This window comes from Ahaetulla prasina, chromosome 1 (genome assembly GCF_028640845.1).
Source record: "Ahaetulla prasina isolate Xishuangbanna chromosome 1, ASM2864084v1, whole genome shotgun sequence".
NCBI classification, from domain to species: domain Eukaryota; kingdom Metazoa; phylum Chordata; class Lepidosauria; order Squamata; family Colubridae; genus Ahaetulla; species Ahaetulla prasina.
In genome coordinates, this window is record NC_080539.1 from 179,323,745 (window position 1) to 179,341,471 (window position 17,727).

Sequence of the window (17,727 nt, forward strand, 5' to 3'; positions counted from 1 at the left end):
ATTCTGGATGTCATGAAAAGGAAGTACATTGTTTATCATTTAATAAAATATGTATATATTTTTCCCGCTAGAGAAAGATACTTGTGGGAGTTTCTCATAAGTGCCAGAATTAATTATTCAGTTAAAGATATTATATATTGTGACTCGAGGAGAAGGTCACCATTTGTTATTCTACCTCAGGCAGTAAAATGTCTTGGCCTGGCCCTGAATTTCTTCAGAATAAATATCCTTACCCTTATTTCACATATTCTGTAAATGTTGTATATATTTGTGAGGCTACTGATTTCATCTAAATATTTTGATTTAACATCAGTGAAGCACATTGATCCAATGTCCCTTCTCCTGCCTCCAAACTCAGACACCACTCATCACTCAAGCAACTAAGCAATCTTAACTGTCCCTTCTATTTTGTAGAGTATAAAGGAAATGAAGATTGCAATCTAAAATTTCATCTGGAAAAATGCAATAAATCAGCACTATTCAAACATTACAGTAATTCTTCATAAAATTAGCATTATATTAAAAATTAACCACTAGGAGTCTGGATCTTACAGTATAAGAACTCTGCCACACCAAGGTACTTTGGTTCAGCAAAGTATTTGCAACTAACATTAACTTATCTCAACTTTCTTCAGGTTGTTCTTAACTATTACAGCTGCAAAACACTTAGTGCGCTATGTTGTCCATTTGTATGAGACTCAGGGGCTTACACAGAGAATCTTGAACCAAACTTTGCTTAGTACATGCTTGTCAATTGCAAATGGCAGAGAATATAAGCCAATGTGTGATCACTTTCTCTCTCAAATTCACTAATCATATTGCCCCTTCTCCTAAGTGCTTTGATCACTCCTTAATTAGATTCTCCCTTATCTTCATCATAAAAAAGGAAATACATTTTCAATATCTCCCTTCACAATTGCAACAATACACGAGCACACAATAGATTTAAACTTAATGTTAACCTCTCCAATCTAGATTGCAGAAAATATGACTTCAGTAACAGAGTTGTTAATACTTGGAATACACTACCTGATTCTGTGGTCTCTTCCCAAAATCCCCAAAGCTTTAACCAAAAACTGTCTACTATTTACATCATCCCATTCCTAAGAGGTCTGTAAGGGGCGTGCATAAGAGCACAAGCATGCCTACCGTTCCTGTCCTATTGTTTCCCTCCATTATATCCAATTAATATAGTTATTTCATGCTTATGCTATATATACTGTTGTGACAAAATAAATAAATAAAATAAAATAAATAAACATTCAGTATATTCCATTCATTTTTCTGCATTTCTTTGAATTTTATTCCATTATGTTAATTTTCATCTTTTCAGAGATAGATAATATTTTGTAACAATTAGCAAATGCACAGAAAAGTTCAAACGATGCAAGGTGGGCTCTGTTGGTATTGGAGCGGAGGTGTGCTTCTCTGCAACTTTTGTGTACATCAAAGAAACAAACCTGTAAAGATTTCCGGACTTCTCCACAAATGATCAGCTAAAAGCAAGGAAACAGAAAAGTATCCCTCCAATTACAGAAAACTCATCCAAAGAAACTGGATATACTCACTTAAATTCTCCATCACTGAAGGCAAGTTAAAAGAAAAAGAACCTCATTTTCTCAGGCTAACAAAAAAAAATTTTTTTTAATTGGGGGCAGTTTGTGAACATAGTAAGCTATAGCTTCTATCATACACTGATGATGTAATGAGCTGCTCAAGACCAGGGATATTGTATTGTATGAAAATGTATTATTTCTCAAAATACAAGCATTAAAGAATATATCCATACCATATACTATCTCTATCTCAATCTCAATCCGAATAGATCTGGAATCTACCTTGGAGGTCTTCTAGTCCAGCCCCCTGCTCAAGCAGGAGACCTTATACCATTTCAGACAAGTGACTGTCCGTTCTCTTCTTAAAAACCTCTAATGATGAAGTACTTGCAATTTCTGAAGGCAAGCTGTTTCACTGGTTAATTGTCCTCATTGTTAGGAAGTTTCTCCTTAGTTCCAGATTGCTTTTCTTCTTGGTTAGATTCTACCTTTTTTTTTTTTCTTATCCTGCCTACAGGTGCTTTGGTAAATAAGTTGCTCCCCTCCTCTTTGTGGCAACCTCTCAAATACTGGAATACTGCTATCATGTCACATCTAGTCCTCCTTTTCTCTAGACTAGCCAAATCCTGCAACCGTTCTTCGTATGTTTTAGTCTACAGGCCTTTAATCATTTTAGTTGCTCTTTTTTACATTTTTTCCAAAGTCTCGACATCTTTTCTGTAATGTGGTGAGCAAAACTGGATACAGTGTTCCAGGAGTGGCCTTACTAAGGCTTTATAATCTTTATTAATTGTAGAAATAGTCCAGAGTGAAAACGACATGCTATCAACTTTCTGAATTGTCACAGGTTAATTCACTTTGGTGGATTAACAAAAAATAACATTATATTTGCAGAAACCTTCCCTGCCATTTTAGTTATTCTCAAATTGCTCTGAAGAAGCCTCCATGTAATTCCACCTCTTTAAAACAAACTGGATTTCTTCCAAAACTTCAAATTGGCACTCATTCCAGCAAAATTTGGCACTGGAAATAAAGATGATCTTCTGTAAAGAACTGAGGGATTAAAAGGACTTGAGGGAGAGATGTTTGTTCTGACAGTTTTCAAGACTATGGTCCCACTGTGACCTAAAATACCTTGGAAGCAAAATAATTATTACCGTTTATTCATGAGTAGTTAACACATATGATAGCACTATAGGGCGGGAAACAAATAAAGCTATCAACCACAAAGATTTCTAACAAAAGAAATGTTGTTAGAGCAAAAACCCAAAAAAATAAATTTATAATTATGTTTTTACCAAAAAGTTTACAGCTGGAAATATTCCCAAGTACTAAAAAATGGTTGTTCAGTATAATACCTCAATTATTTAATTCATTTTCTAAATTATTAACTGACCACTGATTGGGAGAACAACTTCTCTATAGCAAAAAGACTATTTATATCAATGATACCAAAATGTGAAACGTTAACATAAGGACTAAAAATGGACAAAAAAAAGTTACTTCAGTTATACAATAAATACTATAACACAGGAGTCTCCAACCTTGGTAACTTTAAGACTTGTGGACTTCAACTCTGGGAGTTGAAGTCACCAAGCCTTAAAGTTACCAGGGTTGAAGACCGCTGCAATAATAGACACTACTGCTTTATGTAGTACTGTACTGAATGCATAATACTAATAGTGGTTAGCTCACTTCATATCAACAACTCTTTTCAGTAACAACCCTATACCATAACCAGATTTTTTTTCTCTGTCTTTCAGCATAAATGAGCAATCCAAAACCATAAAATAAATAGAGAGAATTAAAGAATGGGGGAAAAGGAAAAAATGTTTAGAGTGTAATACCCAAAGGAAAAAAGTGAATATAACTTTACATTTAGTATTTCTGGCATAGATAATCTATCAATAAAACATAATTATTGTACTTAATCAATTGTGATCAGATTCGAGTAAATTTATCTTTCACTATAGAATTTTTCAAACCTATGGTACCTTTTCAATTTTGTAAGACAAAGAAAGTTTTAAGAATCAATGCAATCCAATAAAAGATACATTTTAATTTTCCAATGTTTTTTAATAACAAACACAGCATCCAATAGTATAAACTGGGTCAATTTCATATGTTGCATCCACTTATCAGATCAATTTTTGATGAGTTCCTCATTTAAAAGGAATGTAAAAGTTCCAAGGAGATTCACCAAGTTGAAATTTAAAATCATCTGTAAGACAACCTGTTGTGCTTAGAATATAATGATTCAACTTCTGTGACAAGATTTGTTTATTATTAAATGAAAATATAGAGCATTCTACAAATGTTTTTAATAATCAGTGTGGAAGTTGGAAAGTATAACCCTCTAGCACACATTGATCTGCCAAAATTGATTGGGCATGATACTGATCTACATTGCCACAAATAACTAAATTGTACAAGTACACAGAACAATGAACTATTAAAATCATGAAGAAGTACAGAAGATTCAACTCAAACGTGAATTTTAGCAGCACTTACTTACTCTCCATGAATTGGGCTCTCAAGGATGTTGAATTGATTAATAAGCAGAAAGAAAGGAATTGAAGGCATAGAACAGATTGAATATGAGTAAACTGAGATTAATAATATCAAGGTATCAAACTTCACGACTATTAAAGTTTACCTTTAAGGCTACATGCCATTTTGGAAATTCTACTCTCTGGCATGTCATCCTTTACTGAGTTCCCAATAACAAAATAGGACAGATTTATGCAATAGTGCTGATGCTATCCACTAAAACTCTCAAGCCAAAACTGTGCAAGTTCTTTCAGACCAGTCTAGATAAATTTTGATAGAAAGGACAAAACTATGGACAAGGCCACCGAGCTAGTTTTCTCTTTGGAAACTTGTCAGGAGAGGGTTTTTAGGGAATACATATGAACAGTGCCAGAGACATTGATAAATTTCCCTTCTGAAACAATCAATAAAAAACCTTCCATCCTGTTCAGGCTTCTATTGTGGACGCAAGGGCCATAATTACATTGTCAAAAATTCAAGTTACCCCAGCTGACTGAAAACCCCTTTAACTGTGACGTTGATTGGCGTGCAGTTTATGGGCGGTGTGCCCTGACTGGCAGGGGAGCTGGGTGAAGCCAAAGGCAACTGTGAAAATTCTCAATCTACTCTGACCACCCGAGTGCCAAACTGCCACTCAGAGAGAATTCTGGGAAAACCCAGAGTCATATTAACATATCAAACAGAGAAGCTGACACGTTGTTATTAAACAATCAGATTCAGCCATCGCTATGGAACAGTTCCTGCAAAATTTACTTTTTGAAAGGGAAATAAGTGGGAATTATACTCCATTCTTACCCAGAGACAGCTAAAATTCTTTCAAAAGCTTGTTTGTGTAATGATTTTAATGTGTGCTTAGGTACAACTATTTCAGAAATACAAAAATGTTGTCAAACAGTTCAGTTTGTTTTATTCTATAAGCCAAGTTGATCCTAAATTGGCACTTGAATGTGTTTGGATTTGATGTAAGAAGCTTGAAGGAGCAAAATAGGTCTCTTTCCTGTCTTATTTCGAGAGTGTGGTGTGTGTTTCCACTATGTTCACACTAAATAGTGGATTACATACTTTCATTGGAATTTAATTGTACACATTACACATAGTGGAATTGTGCTCAGACTGCATATAATTCTGCAGCAAGCCCAAGATTTGTGGCATCATTGCTAAAGTATTGAAAATCAAGAAATGTTTCTAATAATGTCTCAGGGCCACATTGCTCTCTGTTCTTCAGCTTCCTAAACAGCTGTTTTGATTTCCCACTTTCTAGCCTCAGCTGCAAACCAATGGATAGAACTATTTTGAAAACAAAGTCCTATTTGGTTTTTTTAAAAGTACAAAAACACAACAAAATATGTTCATTATGGAAACAACTCTATTCTAGATAAATTGGAGTTTTCATATCAAATGATCTAAGTGCCAAAAACCACTGCAACTACATCGCAAAAAGGCTTTAAGAGTTGTAAACCTAATCTTACATAGCTTCTTCTCCAAAAATACTACACTACTAACCAGAGCATATAAAACATTTGCTAGACCAATTCTTGAATACAGTTCGACTGTCTGGAACCCATACCACATTTCTGACATCAATACAATTGAACGTGTCCAGAAATATTTTACAAGAAGAGTTCTCCACTCCTTTGAATACAACAAAATACCTTATGCCACCAGACTTGAAATCCTGAGTTTAGAAAATTTAGAACTATGCCGCCTTCGACATGACCTGAGTTTAATTCATAGAATCATCTATTACAATGTCCTTCCTGTCGAAGACCACTTCAGCTTCAATTGCAACAATACACAAGCACACAATAGATTTAAGCTTAACGTTAACCGCTCCAATCTTGATTACAGAAAGTATGACTTCAGTGACAGAGTTGTTAATGCTTGTAATACACTACCTGACTCTGTAGTCTCTTCCCAAAATCCCCAAAGCTTCAACCAAAAACTATCTACCATTGACCTCACCCCATTCCTAAGAGGTCTGTAAGGGGCGTGCATAAGAGCACAAGCAGTGGTGGGATTCAGCCAGTTCGCACCACTTCGGGAGAACCGGTTGTTAACTTTCTGAGCAGTTTGGTGAACTGGTTGTTGAAAGAAATCTTTAGGGCAGAGAACCAGTTGTTAAATTATTTGAATCCCAACACTGAGCACAAGCGTGCCTACCATTCCTGTCCTATTGTTTCCCCCCATTATATCCAATCAATATAGTTATTACATACTCATACTCATATATATGTTTATATATTGTATAGTTATTTCATGCTTATGCTTATATATACTGTGTGACAAAATAAAAAAATATAAATATAAATAAAATAAATGGTTCTCTCTACTAAGGATTTTTTTTTTTTTGGGTGTGGGGGGGATGAACACAAACAGACCCAGGTAGCACTAGAGTCAAATATTACAATCTACCCCATAAAATAAATGTTCCTTTTCACTGCTCCAGACCCACCAAAGCTATACATTCATGGCTCGGGAACGGCTGTCAGGAAGAAGTATAAAACCCCCACCTTATTTCTGTGCCATTCCTGTGCCCTTCCCTTGCTGCTTGGCATTAGAGCTAGACAGCTCCTTGTTGAGACTGGATTAGAGATCTGAACCTGAACATTTCACAGAAACATAGTAGAAGGGGAAAACAGGAAAGTAATTCTCCTTTTGAAATATCAGGTCTAGTACAAGAAAAAAAAAGTCAATTTCACAGCATACTTTCCTCAGCACTAAAGTCCAACCAGAGTGCTTATTATAAATCATATAGGTTTTGAAGAAGCCAGTTCTTTTTTTATTCCAATTAGCATGCAGCCCTCACCTAACATCAAAACATTCTGTGTATCATGGAATTTAAAATTCAGAATTCTTGCTAGTGAACAAAAATATCTAGGACAGATATAGGCAACTTTGTTCTCTCAAGAACCTGCATGGTATACAGGGTAAGAGCCAAACAACCATTTCTCTTTTTTGCAATCCTCCTATCTCTCTTATTATTTATTAAGCTATTAAATTTCTATGCCAGCCATCTCACTAATACGGCGACTCTGGATGGCTTACAATATAATAAAAAGTTAAAAATTGCTAAACACAATTAAAATTAAAACAAAAAGATTAAAAGTTAAGAAACAAGATGAGGGTGAGAATCTTCTCTACCCTGTCAGCCACACCCACTGTAGCAGGCCCCTATTGGGAGCCCAGGCCAAGCAGAAGAGTCAAGTTTTTAGGCTCTTCCAGAAGGCCAAGAGTGTGGGGATGGACGTCGCCCTCTGATGGGAAAATATTGCAGACGGCAGAGGCCATAGCAGAAAAGGCTCTTGACCTGGACCCTGCCAGCTAAAATTCTTTGGTTGACAAGATCCTTTCCACTGAAATGAGGGGGGCAGGTTAGTCCCATCAAGATAAAGTGGTTCCTCATATATTCTCACTCACTTTCTAATAGGCCTTTAACTCTCTTTCTCTCAAGTAGCAAACTGCAGAGGAATGGAGACTCCTTCTTAGCTGAGAACTCAACTAATTTATTGTGATGGGCCCATGACCATAGTTTCACTCCATGTGTTTCTTTTCCAAACTGAAGAAACAAGAACCTCCTGGATTCCAGAGAAGATTTTATATACCTAAGATCTGTTAAGTATTCACACCCACTTACATTACATTATTTTTGAATTTTGCTAAATATGGCTTTCTGTGGCCCCATTTTTGCTCCATTTCCGTCAGCAGCTGGAATTTACCATGTGATTTCACTAACAGAAGGAGACATCACAACAGGGGTGAAATCCAGCAGGTTCTGACAGGTTCTGGAAAACCAGTACTGGAAATTTTGAGTAGTTCGGAGAACCAGCAAATAACAGCTCTGGCTGGCGCCAGAGTGGGGTAGGAATGGAAATTTTGCAATATCCTTCTCCCAGGAGTGGGGAGGGAATGGGGATTTTGCAATATCCTTCTCCCAGGAGTGGGGAGGGAATGGGGATTTTGCAATATCTTTCCCCTGCCATGCCCACCAAGCCACGCCCACAGAACCAGTAGTTAAAAAAATTGAATTTCACCACTGCATCACAACCACAAAAATATGTAAGTAACAGCTAATGTAGCCTTAGTTGAACAAACTGGTTTTACTGAAAATTAACCCTAAGTTCAGAAATGCCAGATTCAGGGTGTTTTTGACTGATGTTATTTGACAAACTAGGGAACGCAAATTTTCTGCCATTTGAACGCAAATATTCCCTCCATGGCTAAATAAATCCTAAATAAATTTTTAAAATGTTCACTCTATGCTAAATAAAGTGGGTCATCTCATACCTCCTATATTTAAAAAGGGAATTTCTGGTAAGGAAGTGGAACTTTTGGACACCCAGAATAAATACACAGAAACATACATTCATTCATGGCGATTCTCTAACACACATAACAATGATCTCACAAAGTCACACTTTTTTATTTGTCCGTAGGTTGTCTAGAACTGACAGTACTTTCAAAAAGTAAAAGCAAACTGTGACAGCAAAATAAAGTGACTAGAGATTCTTTTGCAGATCCCTGCTTTATCTCTTGTCTTGCACTCAAGGCTACTCTTGCTATGGGTGGTTCCATCCAGTCAAGTGTTCATTATTAACTTGGATGTTGGCATTTTTATGAATACCATTAGATTCAAATCCACTACAAAGTATGTTCATGACCTACTTCATGGATGGTTAGACAAAACAGCAGCAGGGAGTTACAAAAAGAAATCTGTACCCATACCGTAAAGTTACTGTTCTAAAGAAGGAAAAGAGCAAGATTCTGCGTATGTTTCTGACAAGAGGTTAGTAGAGCTCAGATGGCGCATAGGCTGACGGCCAGAGTGGCCAAGAGGAGATGCGGTAGGTACAACTGACACTGTAAAGGTAAATGGAGATTGACACACCCATTTCAGATGTCATGTCACAGTTTCATGTCAACTATCCTTTGAAACTTAGCAACGAAATTTCCAGGAGGAAAGCATTGTCTCAGCAGCCTCCTTTTCCCTTAACCAATGACAGTTTAAACTGATGGACCTTGAATTTCAGAAATATCTGGAGGGCCACTTGTTTCTTGCTCTGCTCTAAAACTTGGCAGTATGAATTGTGAAAGCTAAGCACTTCTAAATATCTCATTATTTTTTCATTAAACCTGACCCATATTCGCCACAACTATGAATATTATCAAAATGCATATCCATTTGATAGCAAAAACTTTTCTATGTAACTCACCGTGCATGGACAGGGTTCCATTTCTCACAGCCAGAAATTTCGCTCCATATGGGGAAAACTCTTCAGAATAGGCACTTCCATGAAGATGGATTCGGGCCACGTCACAGAATGGCTCCCTGGGAGATCCAACCTGAAGTGCTCCTCCATCAGACACAAGGATGGAATGAGCGTGAAGCTCTAAGGGACCAGGGCCAATAAATGCCAGCTTGCCACCTAAAGTGAGCAACAAGAACACTAACTGTAAACAGTCATAAGATGCAACATCATTCACAGAGTAGTCAAGTCTTGATGGTTATGATTTTCAGTGAAGAAAGTAAAGTGAGAAGTTTCCGAAAGATGCCCTAGTAAAGACATGAGCCACAAGCCAAACTTGGTTTCCTAAAACACGTTCTCAATGTAACATTAGAAGAAAAAATGCTAGTAAAAAAGATAACAAAATGTTCTGATTCTGGTGATTTTTTTCCTCTTTGACTTTAGCTTATTTTCTCCTTTTAATATAAGATCATATGATCATAGGGTTAATCAAAGGGTTGACAATTAAAATCATTTTATTTATTATTTTAAATTATCTTCTGTATTGTATTCATCTAAGCTTGGAAATTTTGCCGCACTTAATTTTTAAATTTGCGCTCCTTTAGGTAACCCAAGTTTCCCTGAATATTCCAGAATGATGCCTTTTTGTGATTTACTTCTCTGAAAAAGTAATTCATTTTTACAGTTTTTCCTCTATTCTTTGGCCTCAAAACCTGTCTATTTTGCTCCTACTGTTGTTTTCATTATCAAGCTAATACGACTGATAGTCTACAGATAAATTTGTTTCAGTTTCTGCTCCAACTCTGTTTTCCATTTTCTCGGGATCCTGAATCACTGTGGCAATCCATATGCTGGGAAACCAACATGCTAAATAAGATATTTTCCCTTTCAGAAAGTTAACAATTGTTTGCCTATCATTGGCAAGCACACAAAAATATTTCTGTTTGCTTAAGAATGTAAGAACCATGCTCAGCAAATTGATTCACAATGAGAATTAAGTAAACTTTCTCTAAATTAGTGACTCAAAGTAGTTCTTCTCGGAAAGGAAGATTCACTCTATGCCACACTTCAGTAGAAAGATCTTCAAATTTCTTCCTAGCCATACTTGTGAACACACATTTTTTAACATGTACCTAGGGATGGAAGACCTCTGACAACAGCTGACACAGCCAATGTCAATGCATGTGATAAAGTACAATCATAAATATACTTTTCAAGTGATATTAAAAATCTAATTTCTTTTTCCCCCAGTGGGCACTTTTTTCTCACTGTCATTTTTGAAAAATCCAGACATTACTAAAGAGAAAGCTAATGCCTGAGTGATAAAGATATCTGTAAAGTAAGAGAGAAAAAATTGCTATGACAGGTAAAGATTACATTCCAGTCTGTTAAGCTAATTATAACATTTTTCAGAGTTTACAGGCATTTCTATCTAAACAAGTAAATGACATATAATGTGTCTCAACTGCCAGCCTTCTGAACTCATCCCTTTCTGCACTTTATTATTTTATAATAAATATGCAGCTTTTACTCTACAAGGATAATACACACATACACACAACCGGCTTTCTTTTTTTTCATAGCACTTGATCTGTTTCCCATGAGCAGAAAATAATAAATGCCGATTAACCAAAGTATTTGGCTCCAACCTTTCTTACTGTTTATTATGACTACTCAAGAAAGCAAGGAATAACTGTTGGGTTATCCTGAAAAATAAAAATGAACTCTACTTACAGTAAATATGAGGTCTTCCAACCAAACTAAATATATAATTTAAATTCAAGTATATCACTTTGGTACAGTAAGAAGAGAGATACAGTATTTTCCCTCATCTTTTTTTTTTTTAAGGAAGGAGATTAAAAGAAACATTCTAGAACGTCCCAGAAGATATCAAATCTAAGCATCATCTCAGAGAAGATTTACCTTGGATTGTAACAGTATTTCATTATTTGATGATAGGGATATAGACCAGTGGTGAAATCTAAAAATAGTTGCTACTGGTTCTGTGGGTGTGGCTTGCTGGGCATGTGATTGGGTGGGTGTGGCCAACTTGACGTCACATACATCAGTCACTGTTAGAGCCAGGAGCTGCATGTTCTGAAACACATTCTGCCCTTCTGAAGCCCCCATCGCTTTGAGTTTCCCTCCGCCATCTGGCTTGACTGCCCAAATGAATCTTGGAGCCTTCTCTTTCCCAGCTCTCCATCCTGGAGGGCCACACATCCTCCCCACCAATCTTCCATACAAACTGCCTGCCTCATTTCTGCAAAGGCAGAGCCCCCCACCTCCCCCATGCAAGGCGATCCAAAGAGGAGAAGGGGGATGCTGTAGAAAAGACCGCCTTCCATCTGTGCCTCCCATGCTGGCTCTGCAGGGTTTGGGGCTCTGAAGCAACCCACTGGATTCCCACCCAGCCACCTGCCTGCTCTTTTTGACTACCGGTGCTATTCCAGGAACTCGGTCCGTGGAGTCCTGTGCTCCGGGGGAAGGAGGCTCAGCCATGCCTCTGCTTCCCAATGATGAAGAAGCAGAGTGAGAGGGGCAGAAGCCCCCCACGCAGGGAGAGGGCCAGGCCTGGCCACGCCACCACAGAGCCCACAGCGCTTTCCCTTTGGCCTGGGCAGTGGCACTTACCTGGGTGGACCAGTGCGATTGGCCTTCATCTTAGCGCTCCCTTGCCTGCCGCTGCTGTTCTCACCACCCTCCCTCCCCACCTGGCTGCAGACATCCAACCTCCCAAAGTAACCCCATCGCCATTCACTTTCAATTTGCAGTGGGAGAAGGAAGAAAGCAAATAGCGGCACCAAAGTGGTGCTCCGGGAGGGCAGACAGGTCCCCAGGCAGAGGGGAAGGCAAGTGAGCGGCAGTCAGCCAAAGGCCCTGCAGAAGCCAAGTGCACCAAGCCCAAAAGGTGAGCAAGCCTTGCCCTGTCCCTCCAAGGAGCCAAGCACAGTGGGTCTCCCTTCCCACCACCACTGTTGGCCTTACCTTCTAGATCCTCTACCAGCATATTCAGCATGCCCAATGGAGCTAGCACGTTGGTAAGGCTAATGATGGGCAGCCCTTGGTGGAGATGCAGCCACTGCTCCGGGGCTGAGAGGGCCAATGGCACTGCAGTGGTGCTCTGGGAGGGCAGGTGGATGTCCCGGCCCTAGGGCTGCTGCACATGTCCTGGAGCAGTGCAACGGCGGCGTCTCCACCAAGGGCCACCTGCCCACTAGCCGGGCCAGTCTGGACGCCGACCTCAGAAGGCAAGTAGGCATGGGGGACCACCAGGAAGACAGCATGGAAGGCAGGCAAGTATGGCAGGGCTGCGGGGAAAGGAGTAGGCTGCTAGGTCCATTCCCCGCAGCCCTGCCATGCTTGCCTGCCTTCCACGTGGCCTTCTGCTTGCCTGCCTTCACAAGCTGGCCACCAGGACATCGGGAAGGCAGCGTGGAAGGCAGGCAAGCATGGCAGGGCTGCGGGCGCTGACTGGTTCGGGGATGTGACCAGCCAGAGATTGTTACCGGTTCAGCCCCAATATCCACTACCGGTTCACCCGAATATGAATTCTCTGCTGCCTAGAATCCATGCGGCATCAATAAAGCCCTACCAGGAAATGCATTAGTATCTCTGGAAAGGCATATATTGGGACAGCAAATTTAACTCTCCCTTCTTCCATTTAGTCTTTGTTTTCTCATTCATTTCATTTTGGCACCACTGACATAGCAAATATTTATGCTGCTTATAATAATCACAAAATATGCACAAAATATATCAGCAGGCAACTGCAATGGTTTTTTGGTTCTACTGAAAGTTTAGCCACATTAGCCTGCCTGTCTTCCTTCCTTCCTTCCTTCCTTCCTTCCTTCCTTCCTTCCTTCCTTCCTTCCTTCCTTCTTTCTTTCTTTAAGAAGGAAAAAAACCCACCTTTTAGACATTTGCTTTTAAAAATCCATTGCAGTTGCACAAGATAAAGAGATTAGATGAGGCAGTCTCTCGCTAAGAGAATGTAGATCAAGAAAAGGTTCTTCTGTATAGAATGCTTATAGAAGATTTATGGATCATAAGAGTAAGGATTTCCATCAGATGTCCATGGAAATGGTATCTGAATATAAACTCTTTGGAATAATTGAAAAGAGAGAGGAATGGAAAGAGAAGCCTAACAATATAATTTAGACGTGAACTTCCTATGAAATATTCAGCATGTCATTCCTATAAATTCTTATTTATATGACTTTATAAATCTAGTTATGGGAATTTCAGAGAAAATAAAAACAATCAAGGAACCACCAAGACCACTCCCACCAACACCAACAGGGCAAGCCACTGGAATATGAAATGAGAGCAAACCCCCACTCCCTTCTCACACTGATGATGATTCCTAGTTTGGTAATGCGATGTGTACAAAAACAAACAAACAAACAAACCCCAAGCTCAGAGAGCACCAAGGACCTCAAAGGAAAGACAACATGATGAAAATTTGTCTGCCAACCTATGAAAGCATCACACATTTCTTATTAGAAATACCAGGGTACCACCAGCCGCTCTAACATTGTATCCTAGTTGAAGGCAGTCCCTATAAAGTCTTGCATTAAAATGAGTCACAGTGGGTTTTTTTTTAATCAATCACACATTCATAATGCAATAACAGTATCAATTCCAGTTCCCAATTCATCAAGCATTTAAATGGGTGCTGCATTTTTAATATGCTAGTGTTCTCTCATTAGGATTAATGAAACTCAATGTGTGCTTAAAGTCAAGCAGCGTATGAAAGCACTTTTCTGGATCAAAGCCTTCTTCCCACTCAGAGTTGCATGGAGGCAGCTGCTTGAAGCATTCTCAGTCAGAAATAAACTCCCCAAACTGATGCCGATGCTGCTTGGCCATCTGCATGTGTGCCCATCTGTTCTGATGGCATGTGCTCTCCTGCAAGCTGCTTGGACTCTTCCCTGAGAGAGCCAGTGCCAAGCAATGGTGATTTAATCAGCAGCTTGAATAGAGCATCTTGTTTGGAGGAAAACTGCTCCACGTGAACCAAGCTGAAGCAGCATTGTGTTTGCTGCACTTCATCAATTGTGGCTAGGCTTGCCAAAGAAAGCAAGTGCCAGAGTAGAAGGAAGGTTATGACCATTGCAAACAGGCATTTATGGATGGCAGGATCAGCAGCAATGGTAACAGCTGCTGTGGAAACCTATTTTTACTCATGGGGACTTTTTTACAGACTTCAGAGAGACAGAAAGTCGAATAAGACCAACCACCATGGCAGTTGATCACTTCCTTGATTAATGGAGCTACAAGATCTAGTCGCATTTTGAAATGGAATCGTGGGGACTTAAAGTGACAAAAAGACAACGGTAAAATGGAAGCCACAGTCACAGCAATAGGTCCTCTTTGCGACCGTCACACATTCTGCATTTAGAAGCATGCTATGACCATTTGAAACAGGGCCGAATAAGATTAAGACAAATGGTAGCAATAGCTCAACAAAATCCAATCTTGAAAGCATTTAGTTTTTCAGATCAAAGTTTACATGAGCATTTTCATAATTTATAGGACTTCTTTTGTGTAGTGTCCTGAAAAATATAAATATAATACAGCTCTATATAATAATATTGATATAGTTTGGCAACTATAAGAGAGGAAGAAAAACTTCTGTCCCGAGCAGCAGTTTATTTCCAAACAGCTGCAGATGAAGACAAAAGATCAATGACGATTTTACAGTTTCGTTTATTAAAATATCTCTATCTAAAATAATAGAGGGGGAAGCAACTTATGTGCACAAACTCCTGCCAAATTCTGACCTATCACAGTTTCTCCATGATGAGTTAAGGCATCAGTGGTGATAAAATAGCAGTTTCTTCCACATGTATTTCTCTATGTATCATTATCCACTGTTTTGATCTGCTGCAGTGTTATTATCTGCCACTTTTTTAAAAAAAAAAAAGGTAGGCTAAAAGGTTTTATTATTCTTTCAAGCTCAAATGAAACCCTTCTAAGGCAATGAACAGCATTGCTTTTCCATAAAAGTAAATGAACTAGCAAGACACTGCGCAGCCTTTCTGCTAGGCTAGAGTCGGCCTGCCTGTAGCACAGCTTCCATTCTCATGGATTGGCACCCCACTTTTGTTTATGAAAGTTAAATCTCTCAGTATGGGGCAAGGGTGGATGTTGTGACTTCAGCAATGCCCCATTTGGTGCACAGCCTGCTACTTGACACACTGCCAGTGGCGAGGCTCATTTTGAACTGCATTATGATAATGTTTTATAGGACAATTTGTGAGCTAGCTCAGATTGTGGCTCATTTGAATATCTCTGGCCCAATTGCTAGTTCATCTCCCTTTGTCTCCTCTCTCCTTCCCTGTATCTCTCCCATCACCACTCCAGGCTGCCTTTGTTATTTGTTTAGGTAATAACTATTGCCAAGTGGGAGGTACTACAACCATATTTTAAGAAGTAGAAGCAGGTTAGTTGAAAAGTCCAACATCCTAATTTAAAACAATCTTGAATACCTCTGCTTCTAAAGGAAGCTTCATTGTAAGTTTGCTAAATATATTTGCTTCAGAATACAATGCGGGTCCTTCCATTATGGAATTAAAAACAGCATACGAAGAGCATATTAACTTATTTAGTATGAAACTAAGACTGTTTCAGGCACCATTCCTGCATTCCTAAGGCCATTTTTTCACTTGACTGTGTTCAAAAGGCTATTTTTAATGAGTTGATAAGACAAGCTTTCCTGGGTTCACATGGCTATATCATCCAAATAATACCATCTTGAAAGATGCGTTTTACATATCTTTCAGAAAGCCAATAAAAAAATATTATCTCTCTCATGAGCCATTATGTATTCCTAAAGTTAACAGTGCAAAGCACTTAGAGATTTCCTCCATTATACAAAATTCTTATCAAGTCATACTTGGAAATTCTTAACGGAAGGAGGAACATGCCCCACCGCAACCAGTGTATTGATGTATTTTAATGTTTTACTGATATAGAAATTATTGTCTAGATAATGTTTTTACAGAATTGTACATCTGCCTAAGAAGACATTGGCAGACCCCAGCTAGTCCTCCTGAAACGCAGGGACAATTTTCAAATACAGAGATATAGAAAAGGGGATTTGCTGATGTTAAATGAGTTTAATAAAACAGCAGAGCGGGACTGAATATTAAAAGGTTATTTGTAAAAGCAAAGCAATCAGATAAGAAGGGTTGGCAAATACTACGGGTCTGGATGGGGAGAAACAGGCTCAAGCTCAATCCCTCCAAGACGGAGTGGCTGTGGATGCCGGCATCCCGGTACAGTCAGCTGCAGCCTCGGCTGACTGTTGGGGGCGAGTCATTGGCCCCAATGGAGAGGGTACGCAACTTGGGCATTCTCCTGGATGGACGGCTGTCTTTTGAAGATCACTTGACGGCCGTCTCCAGGAGAGCCTTTCACCAGGTCCGCCTGGTCCGCCAGTTGCGTCCCTTTCTGGACCGGGATGCCTTATGCACGGTCACTCATGCTCTCGTGACATCTCGCCTGGACTACTGCAATGCTCTCTACATGGGGCTCCCCTTGAGGAGTACCCGGAGACTCCAGGTAGTTCAGAATGCGGCTGCGCGGGTGATAGAGGGAGCCCCTCGTGGCTCCCATGTAACACCCCTCCTGCGCAGACTGCACTGGCTACCTGTGGTTTTCCGGGTGCGCTTCAAGGTTTTGGTAATGATCTTCAAAGCGCCCATGGCATAGGTCCGGGTTATTTACGGGACCGCCTACTGCCACCGAATGCCTCCCACCGCCCGTGCGCCTCACAGGAGGGACTCTCAGGGTGCCGTCGGCCAGGCAGTGCCGACTGGCGACGCCCAGGGGAAGGGCCTTTTCTGTGGGGGCTCCCACCCTCTGGAACGAGCTTCCCCCAGGACTTCGTCAACTTCCTGACCTTCGGACCTTCCGCCACGAGCTCAAGACACATCTATTTATTTGCGCAGGACTGGACTAGATTTTTAAAAAAATTTTAAATTTTAAATGTCTAAATTTTAGATTTGGTTTTAAATTGGGTTTTATTGTTTATATGTCTATTTTAAATTTTGGCCTATATAATAAGTTTTTTAGATGAATGTTTTACTTTGTATATTTATGTGTTTTTATATGGCTGTACACCGCCCTGAGTCCCTAGGGAGATAGGGCGGTATAAAAGTACGAATAAATAAATAAATAAATATTTATTTATTCGTACTTTTATACCGCCCTATCTCCCTAGGGACTCAGGGCGGTGTACAGTCATATATAAATAAATAAATAGAGGCTTCTGGTGGCTCCGCTCTCTCCGAAGGACGCCCTAAGGGCGCCCGCGCTGGGATTCTGTAAAAGCCGGCGAAATCAACGGCTGAAAGTACCTTTCCCGGTAA

General features: G+C 39.6%; 1 protein-coding gene across 1 annotated transcript in view; it reads right to left on the reverse strand.

Moving 5' to 3' along the window:
• The window catches only part of PKHD1 (PKHD1 ciliary IPT domain containing fibrocystin/polyductin), a 292,871-nt gene that overhangs the window by 161,585 nt on the left and 113,559 nt on the right, over positions 1–17,727 (reverse strand). The window contains 1 exon segment of the mRNA XM_058181645.1: positions 9,317–9,529. Within this exon segment, the coding sequence (XP_058037628.1) occupies positions 9,317–9,529 (213 nt within the window).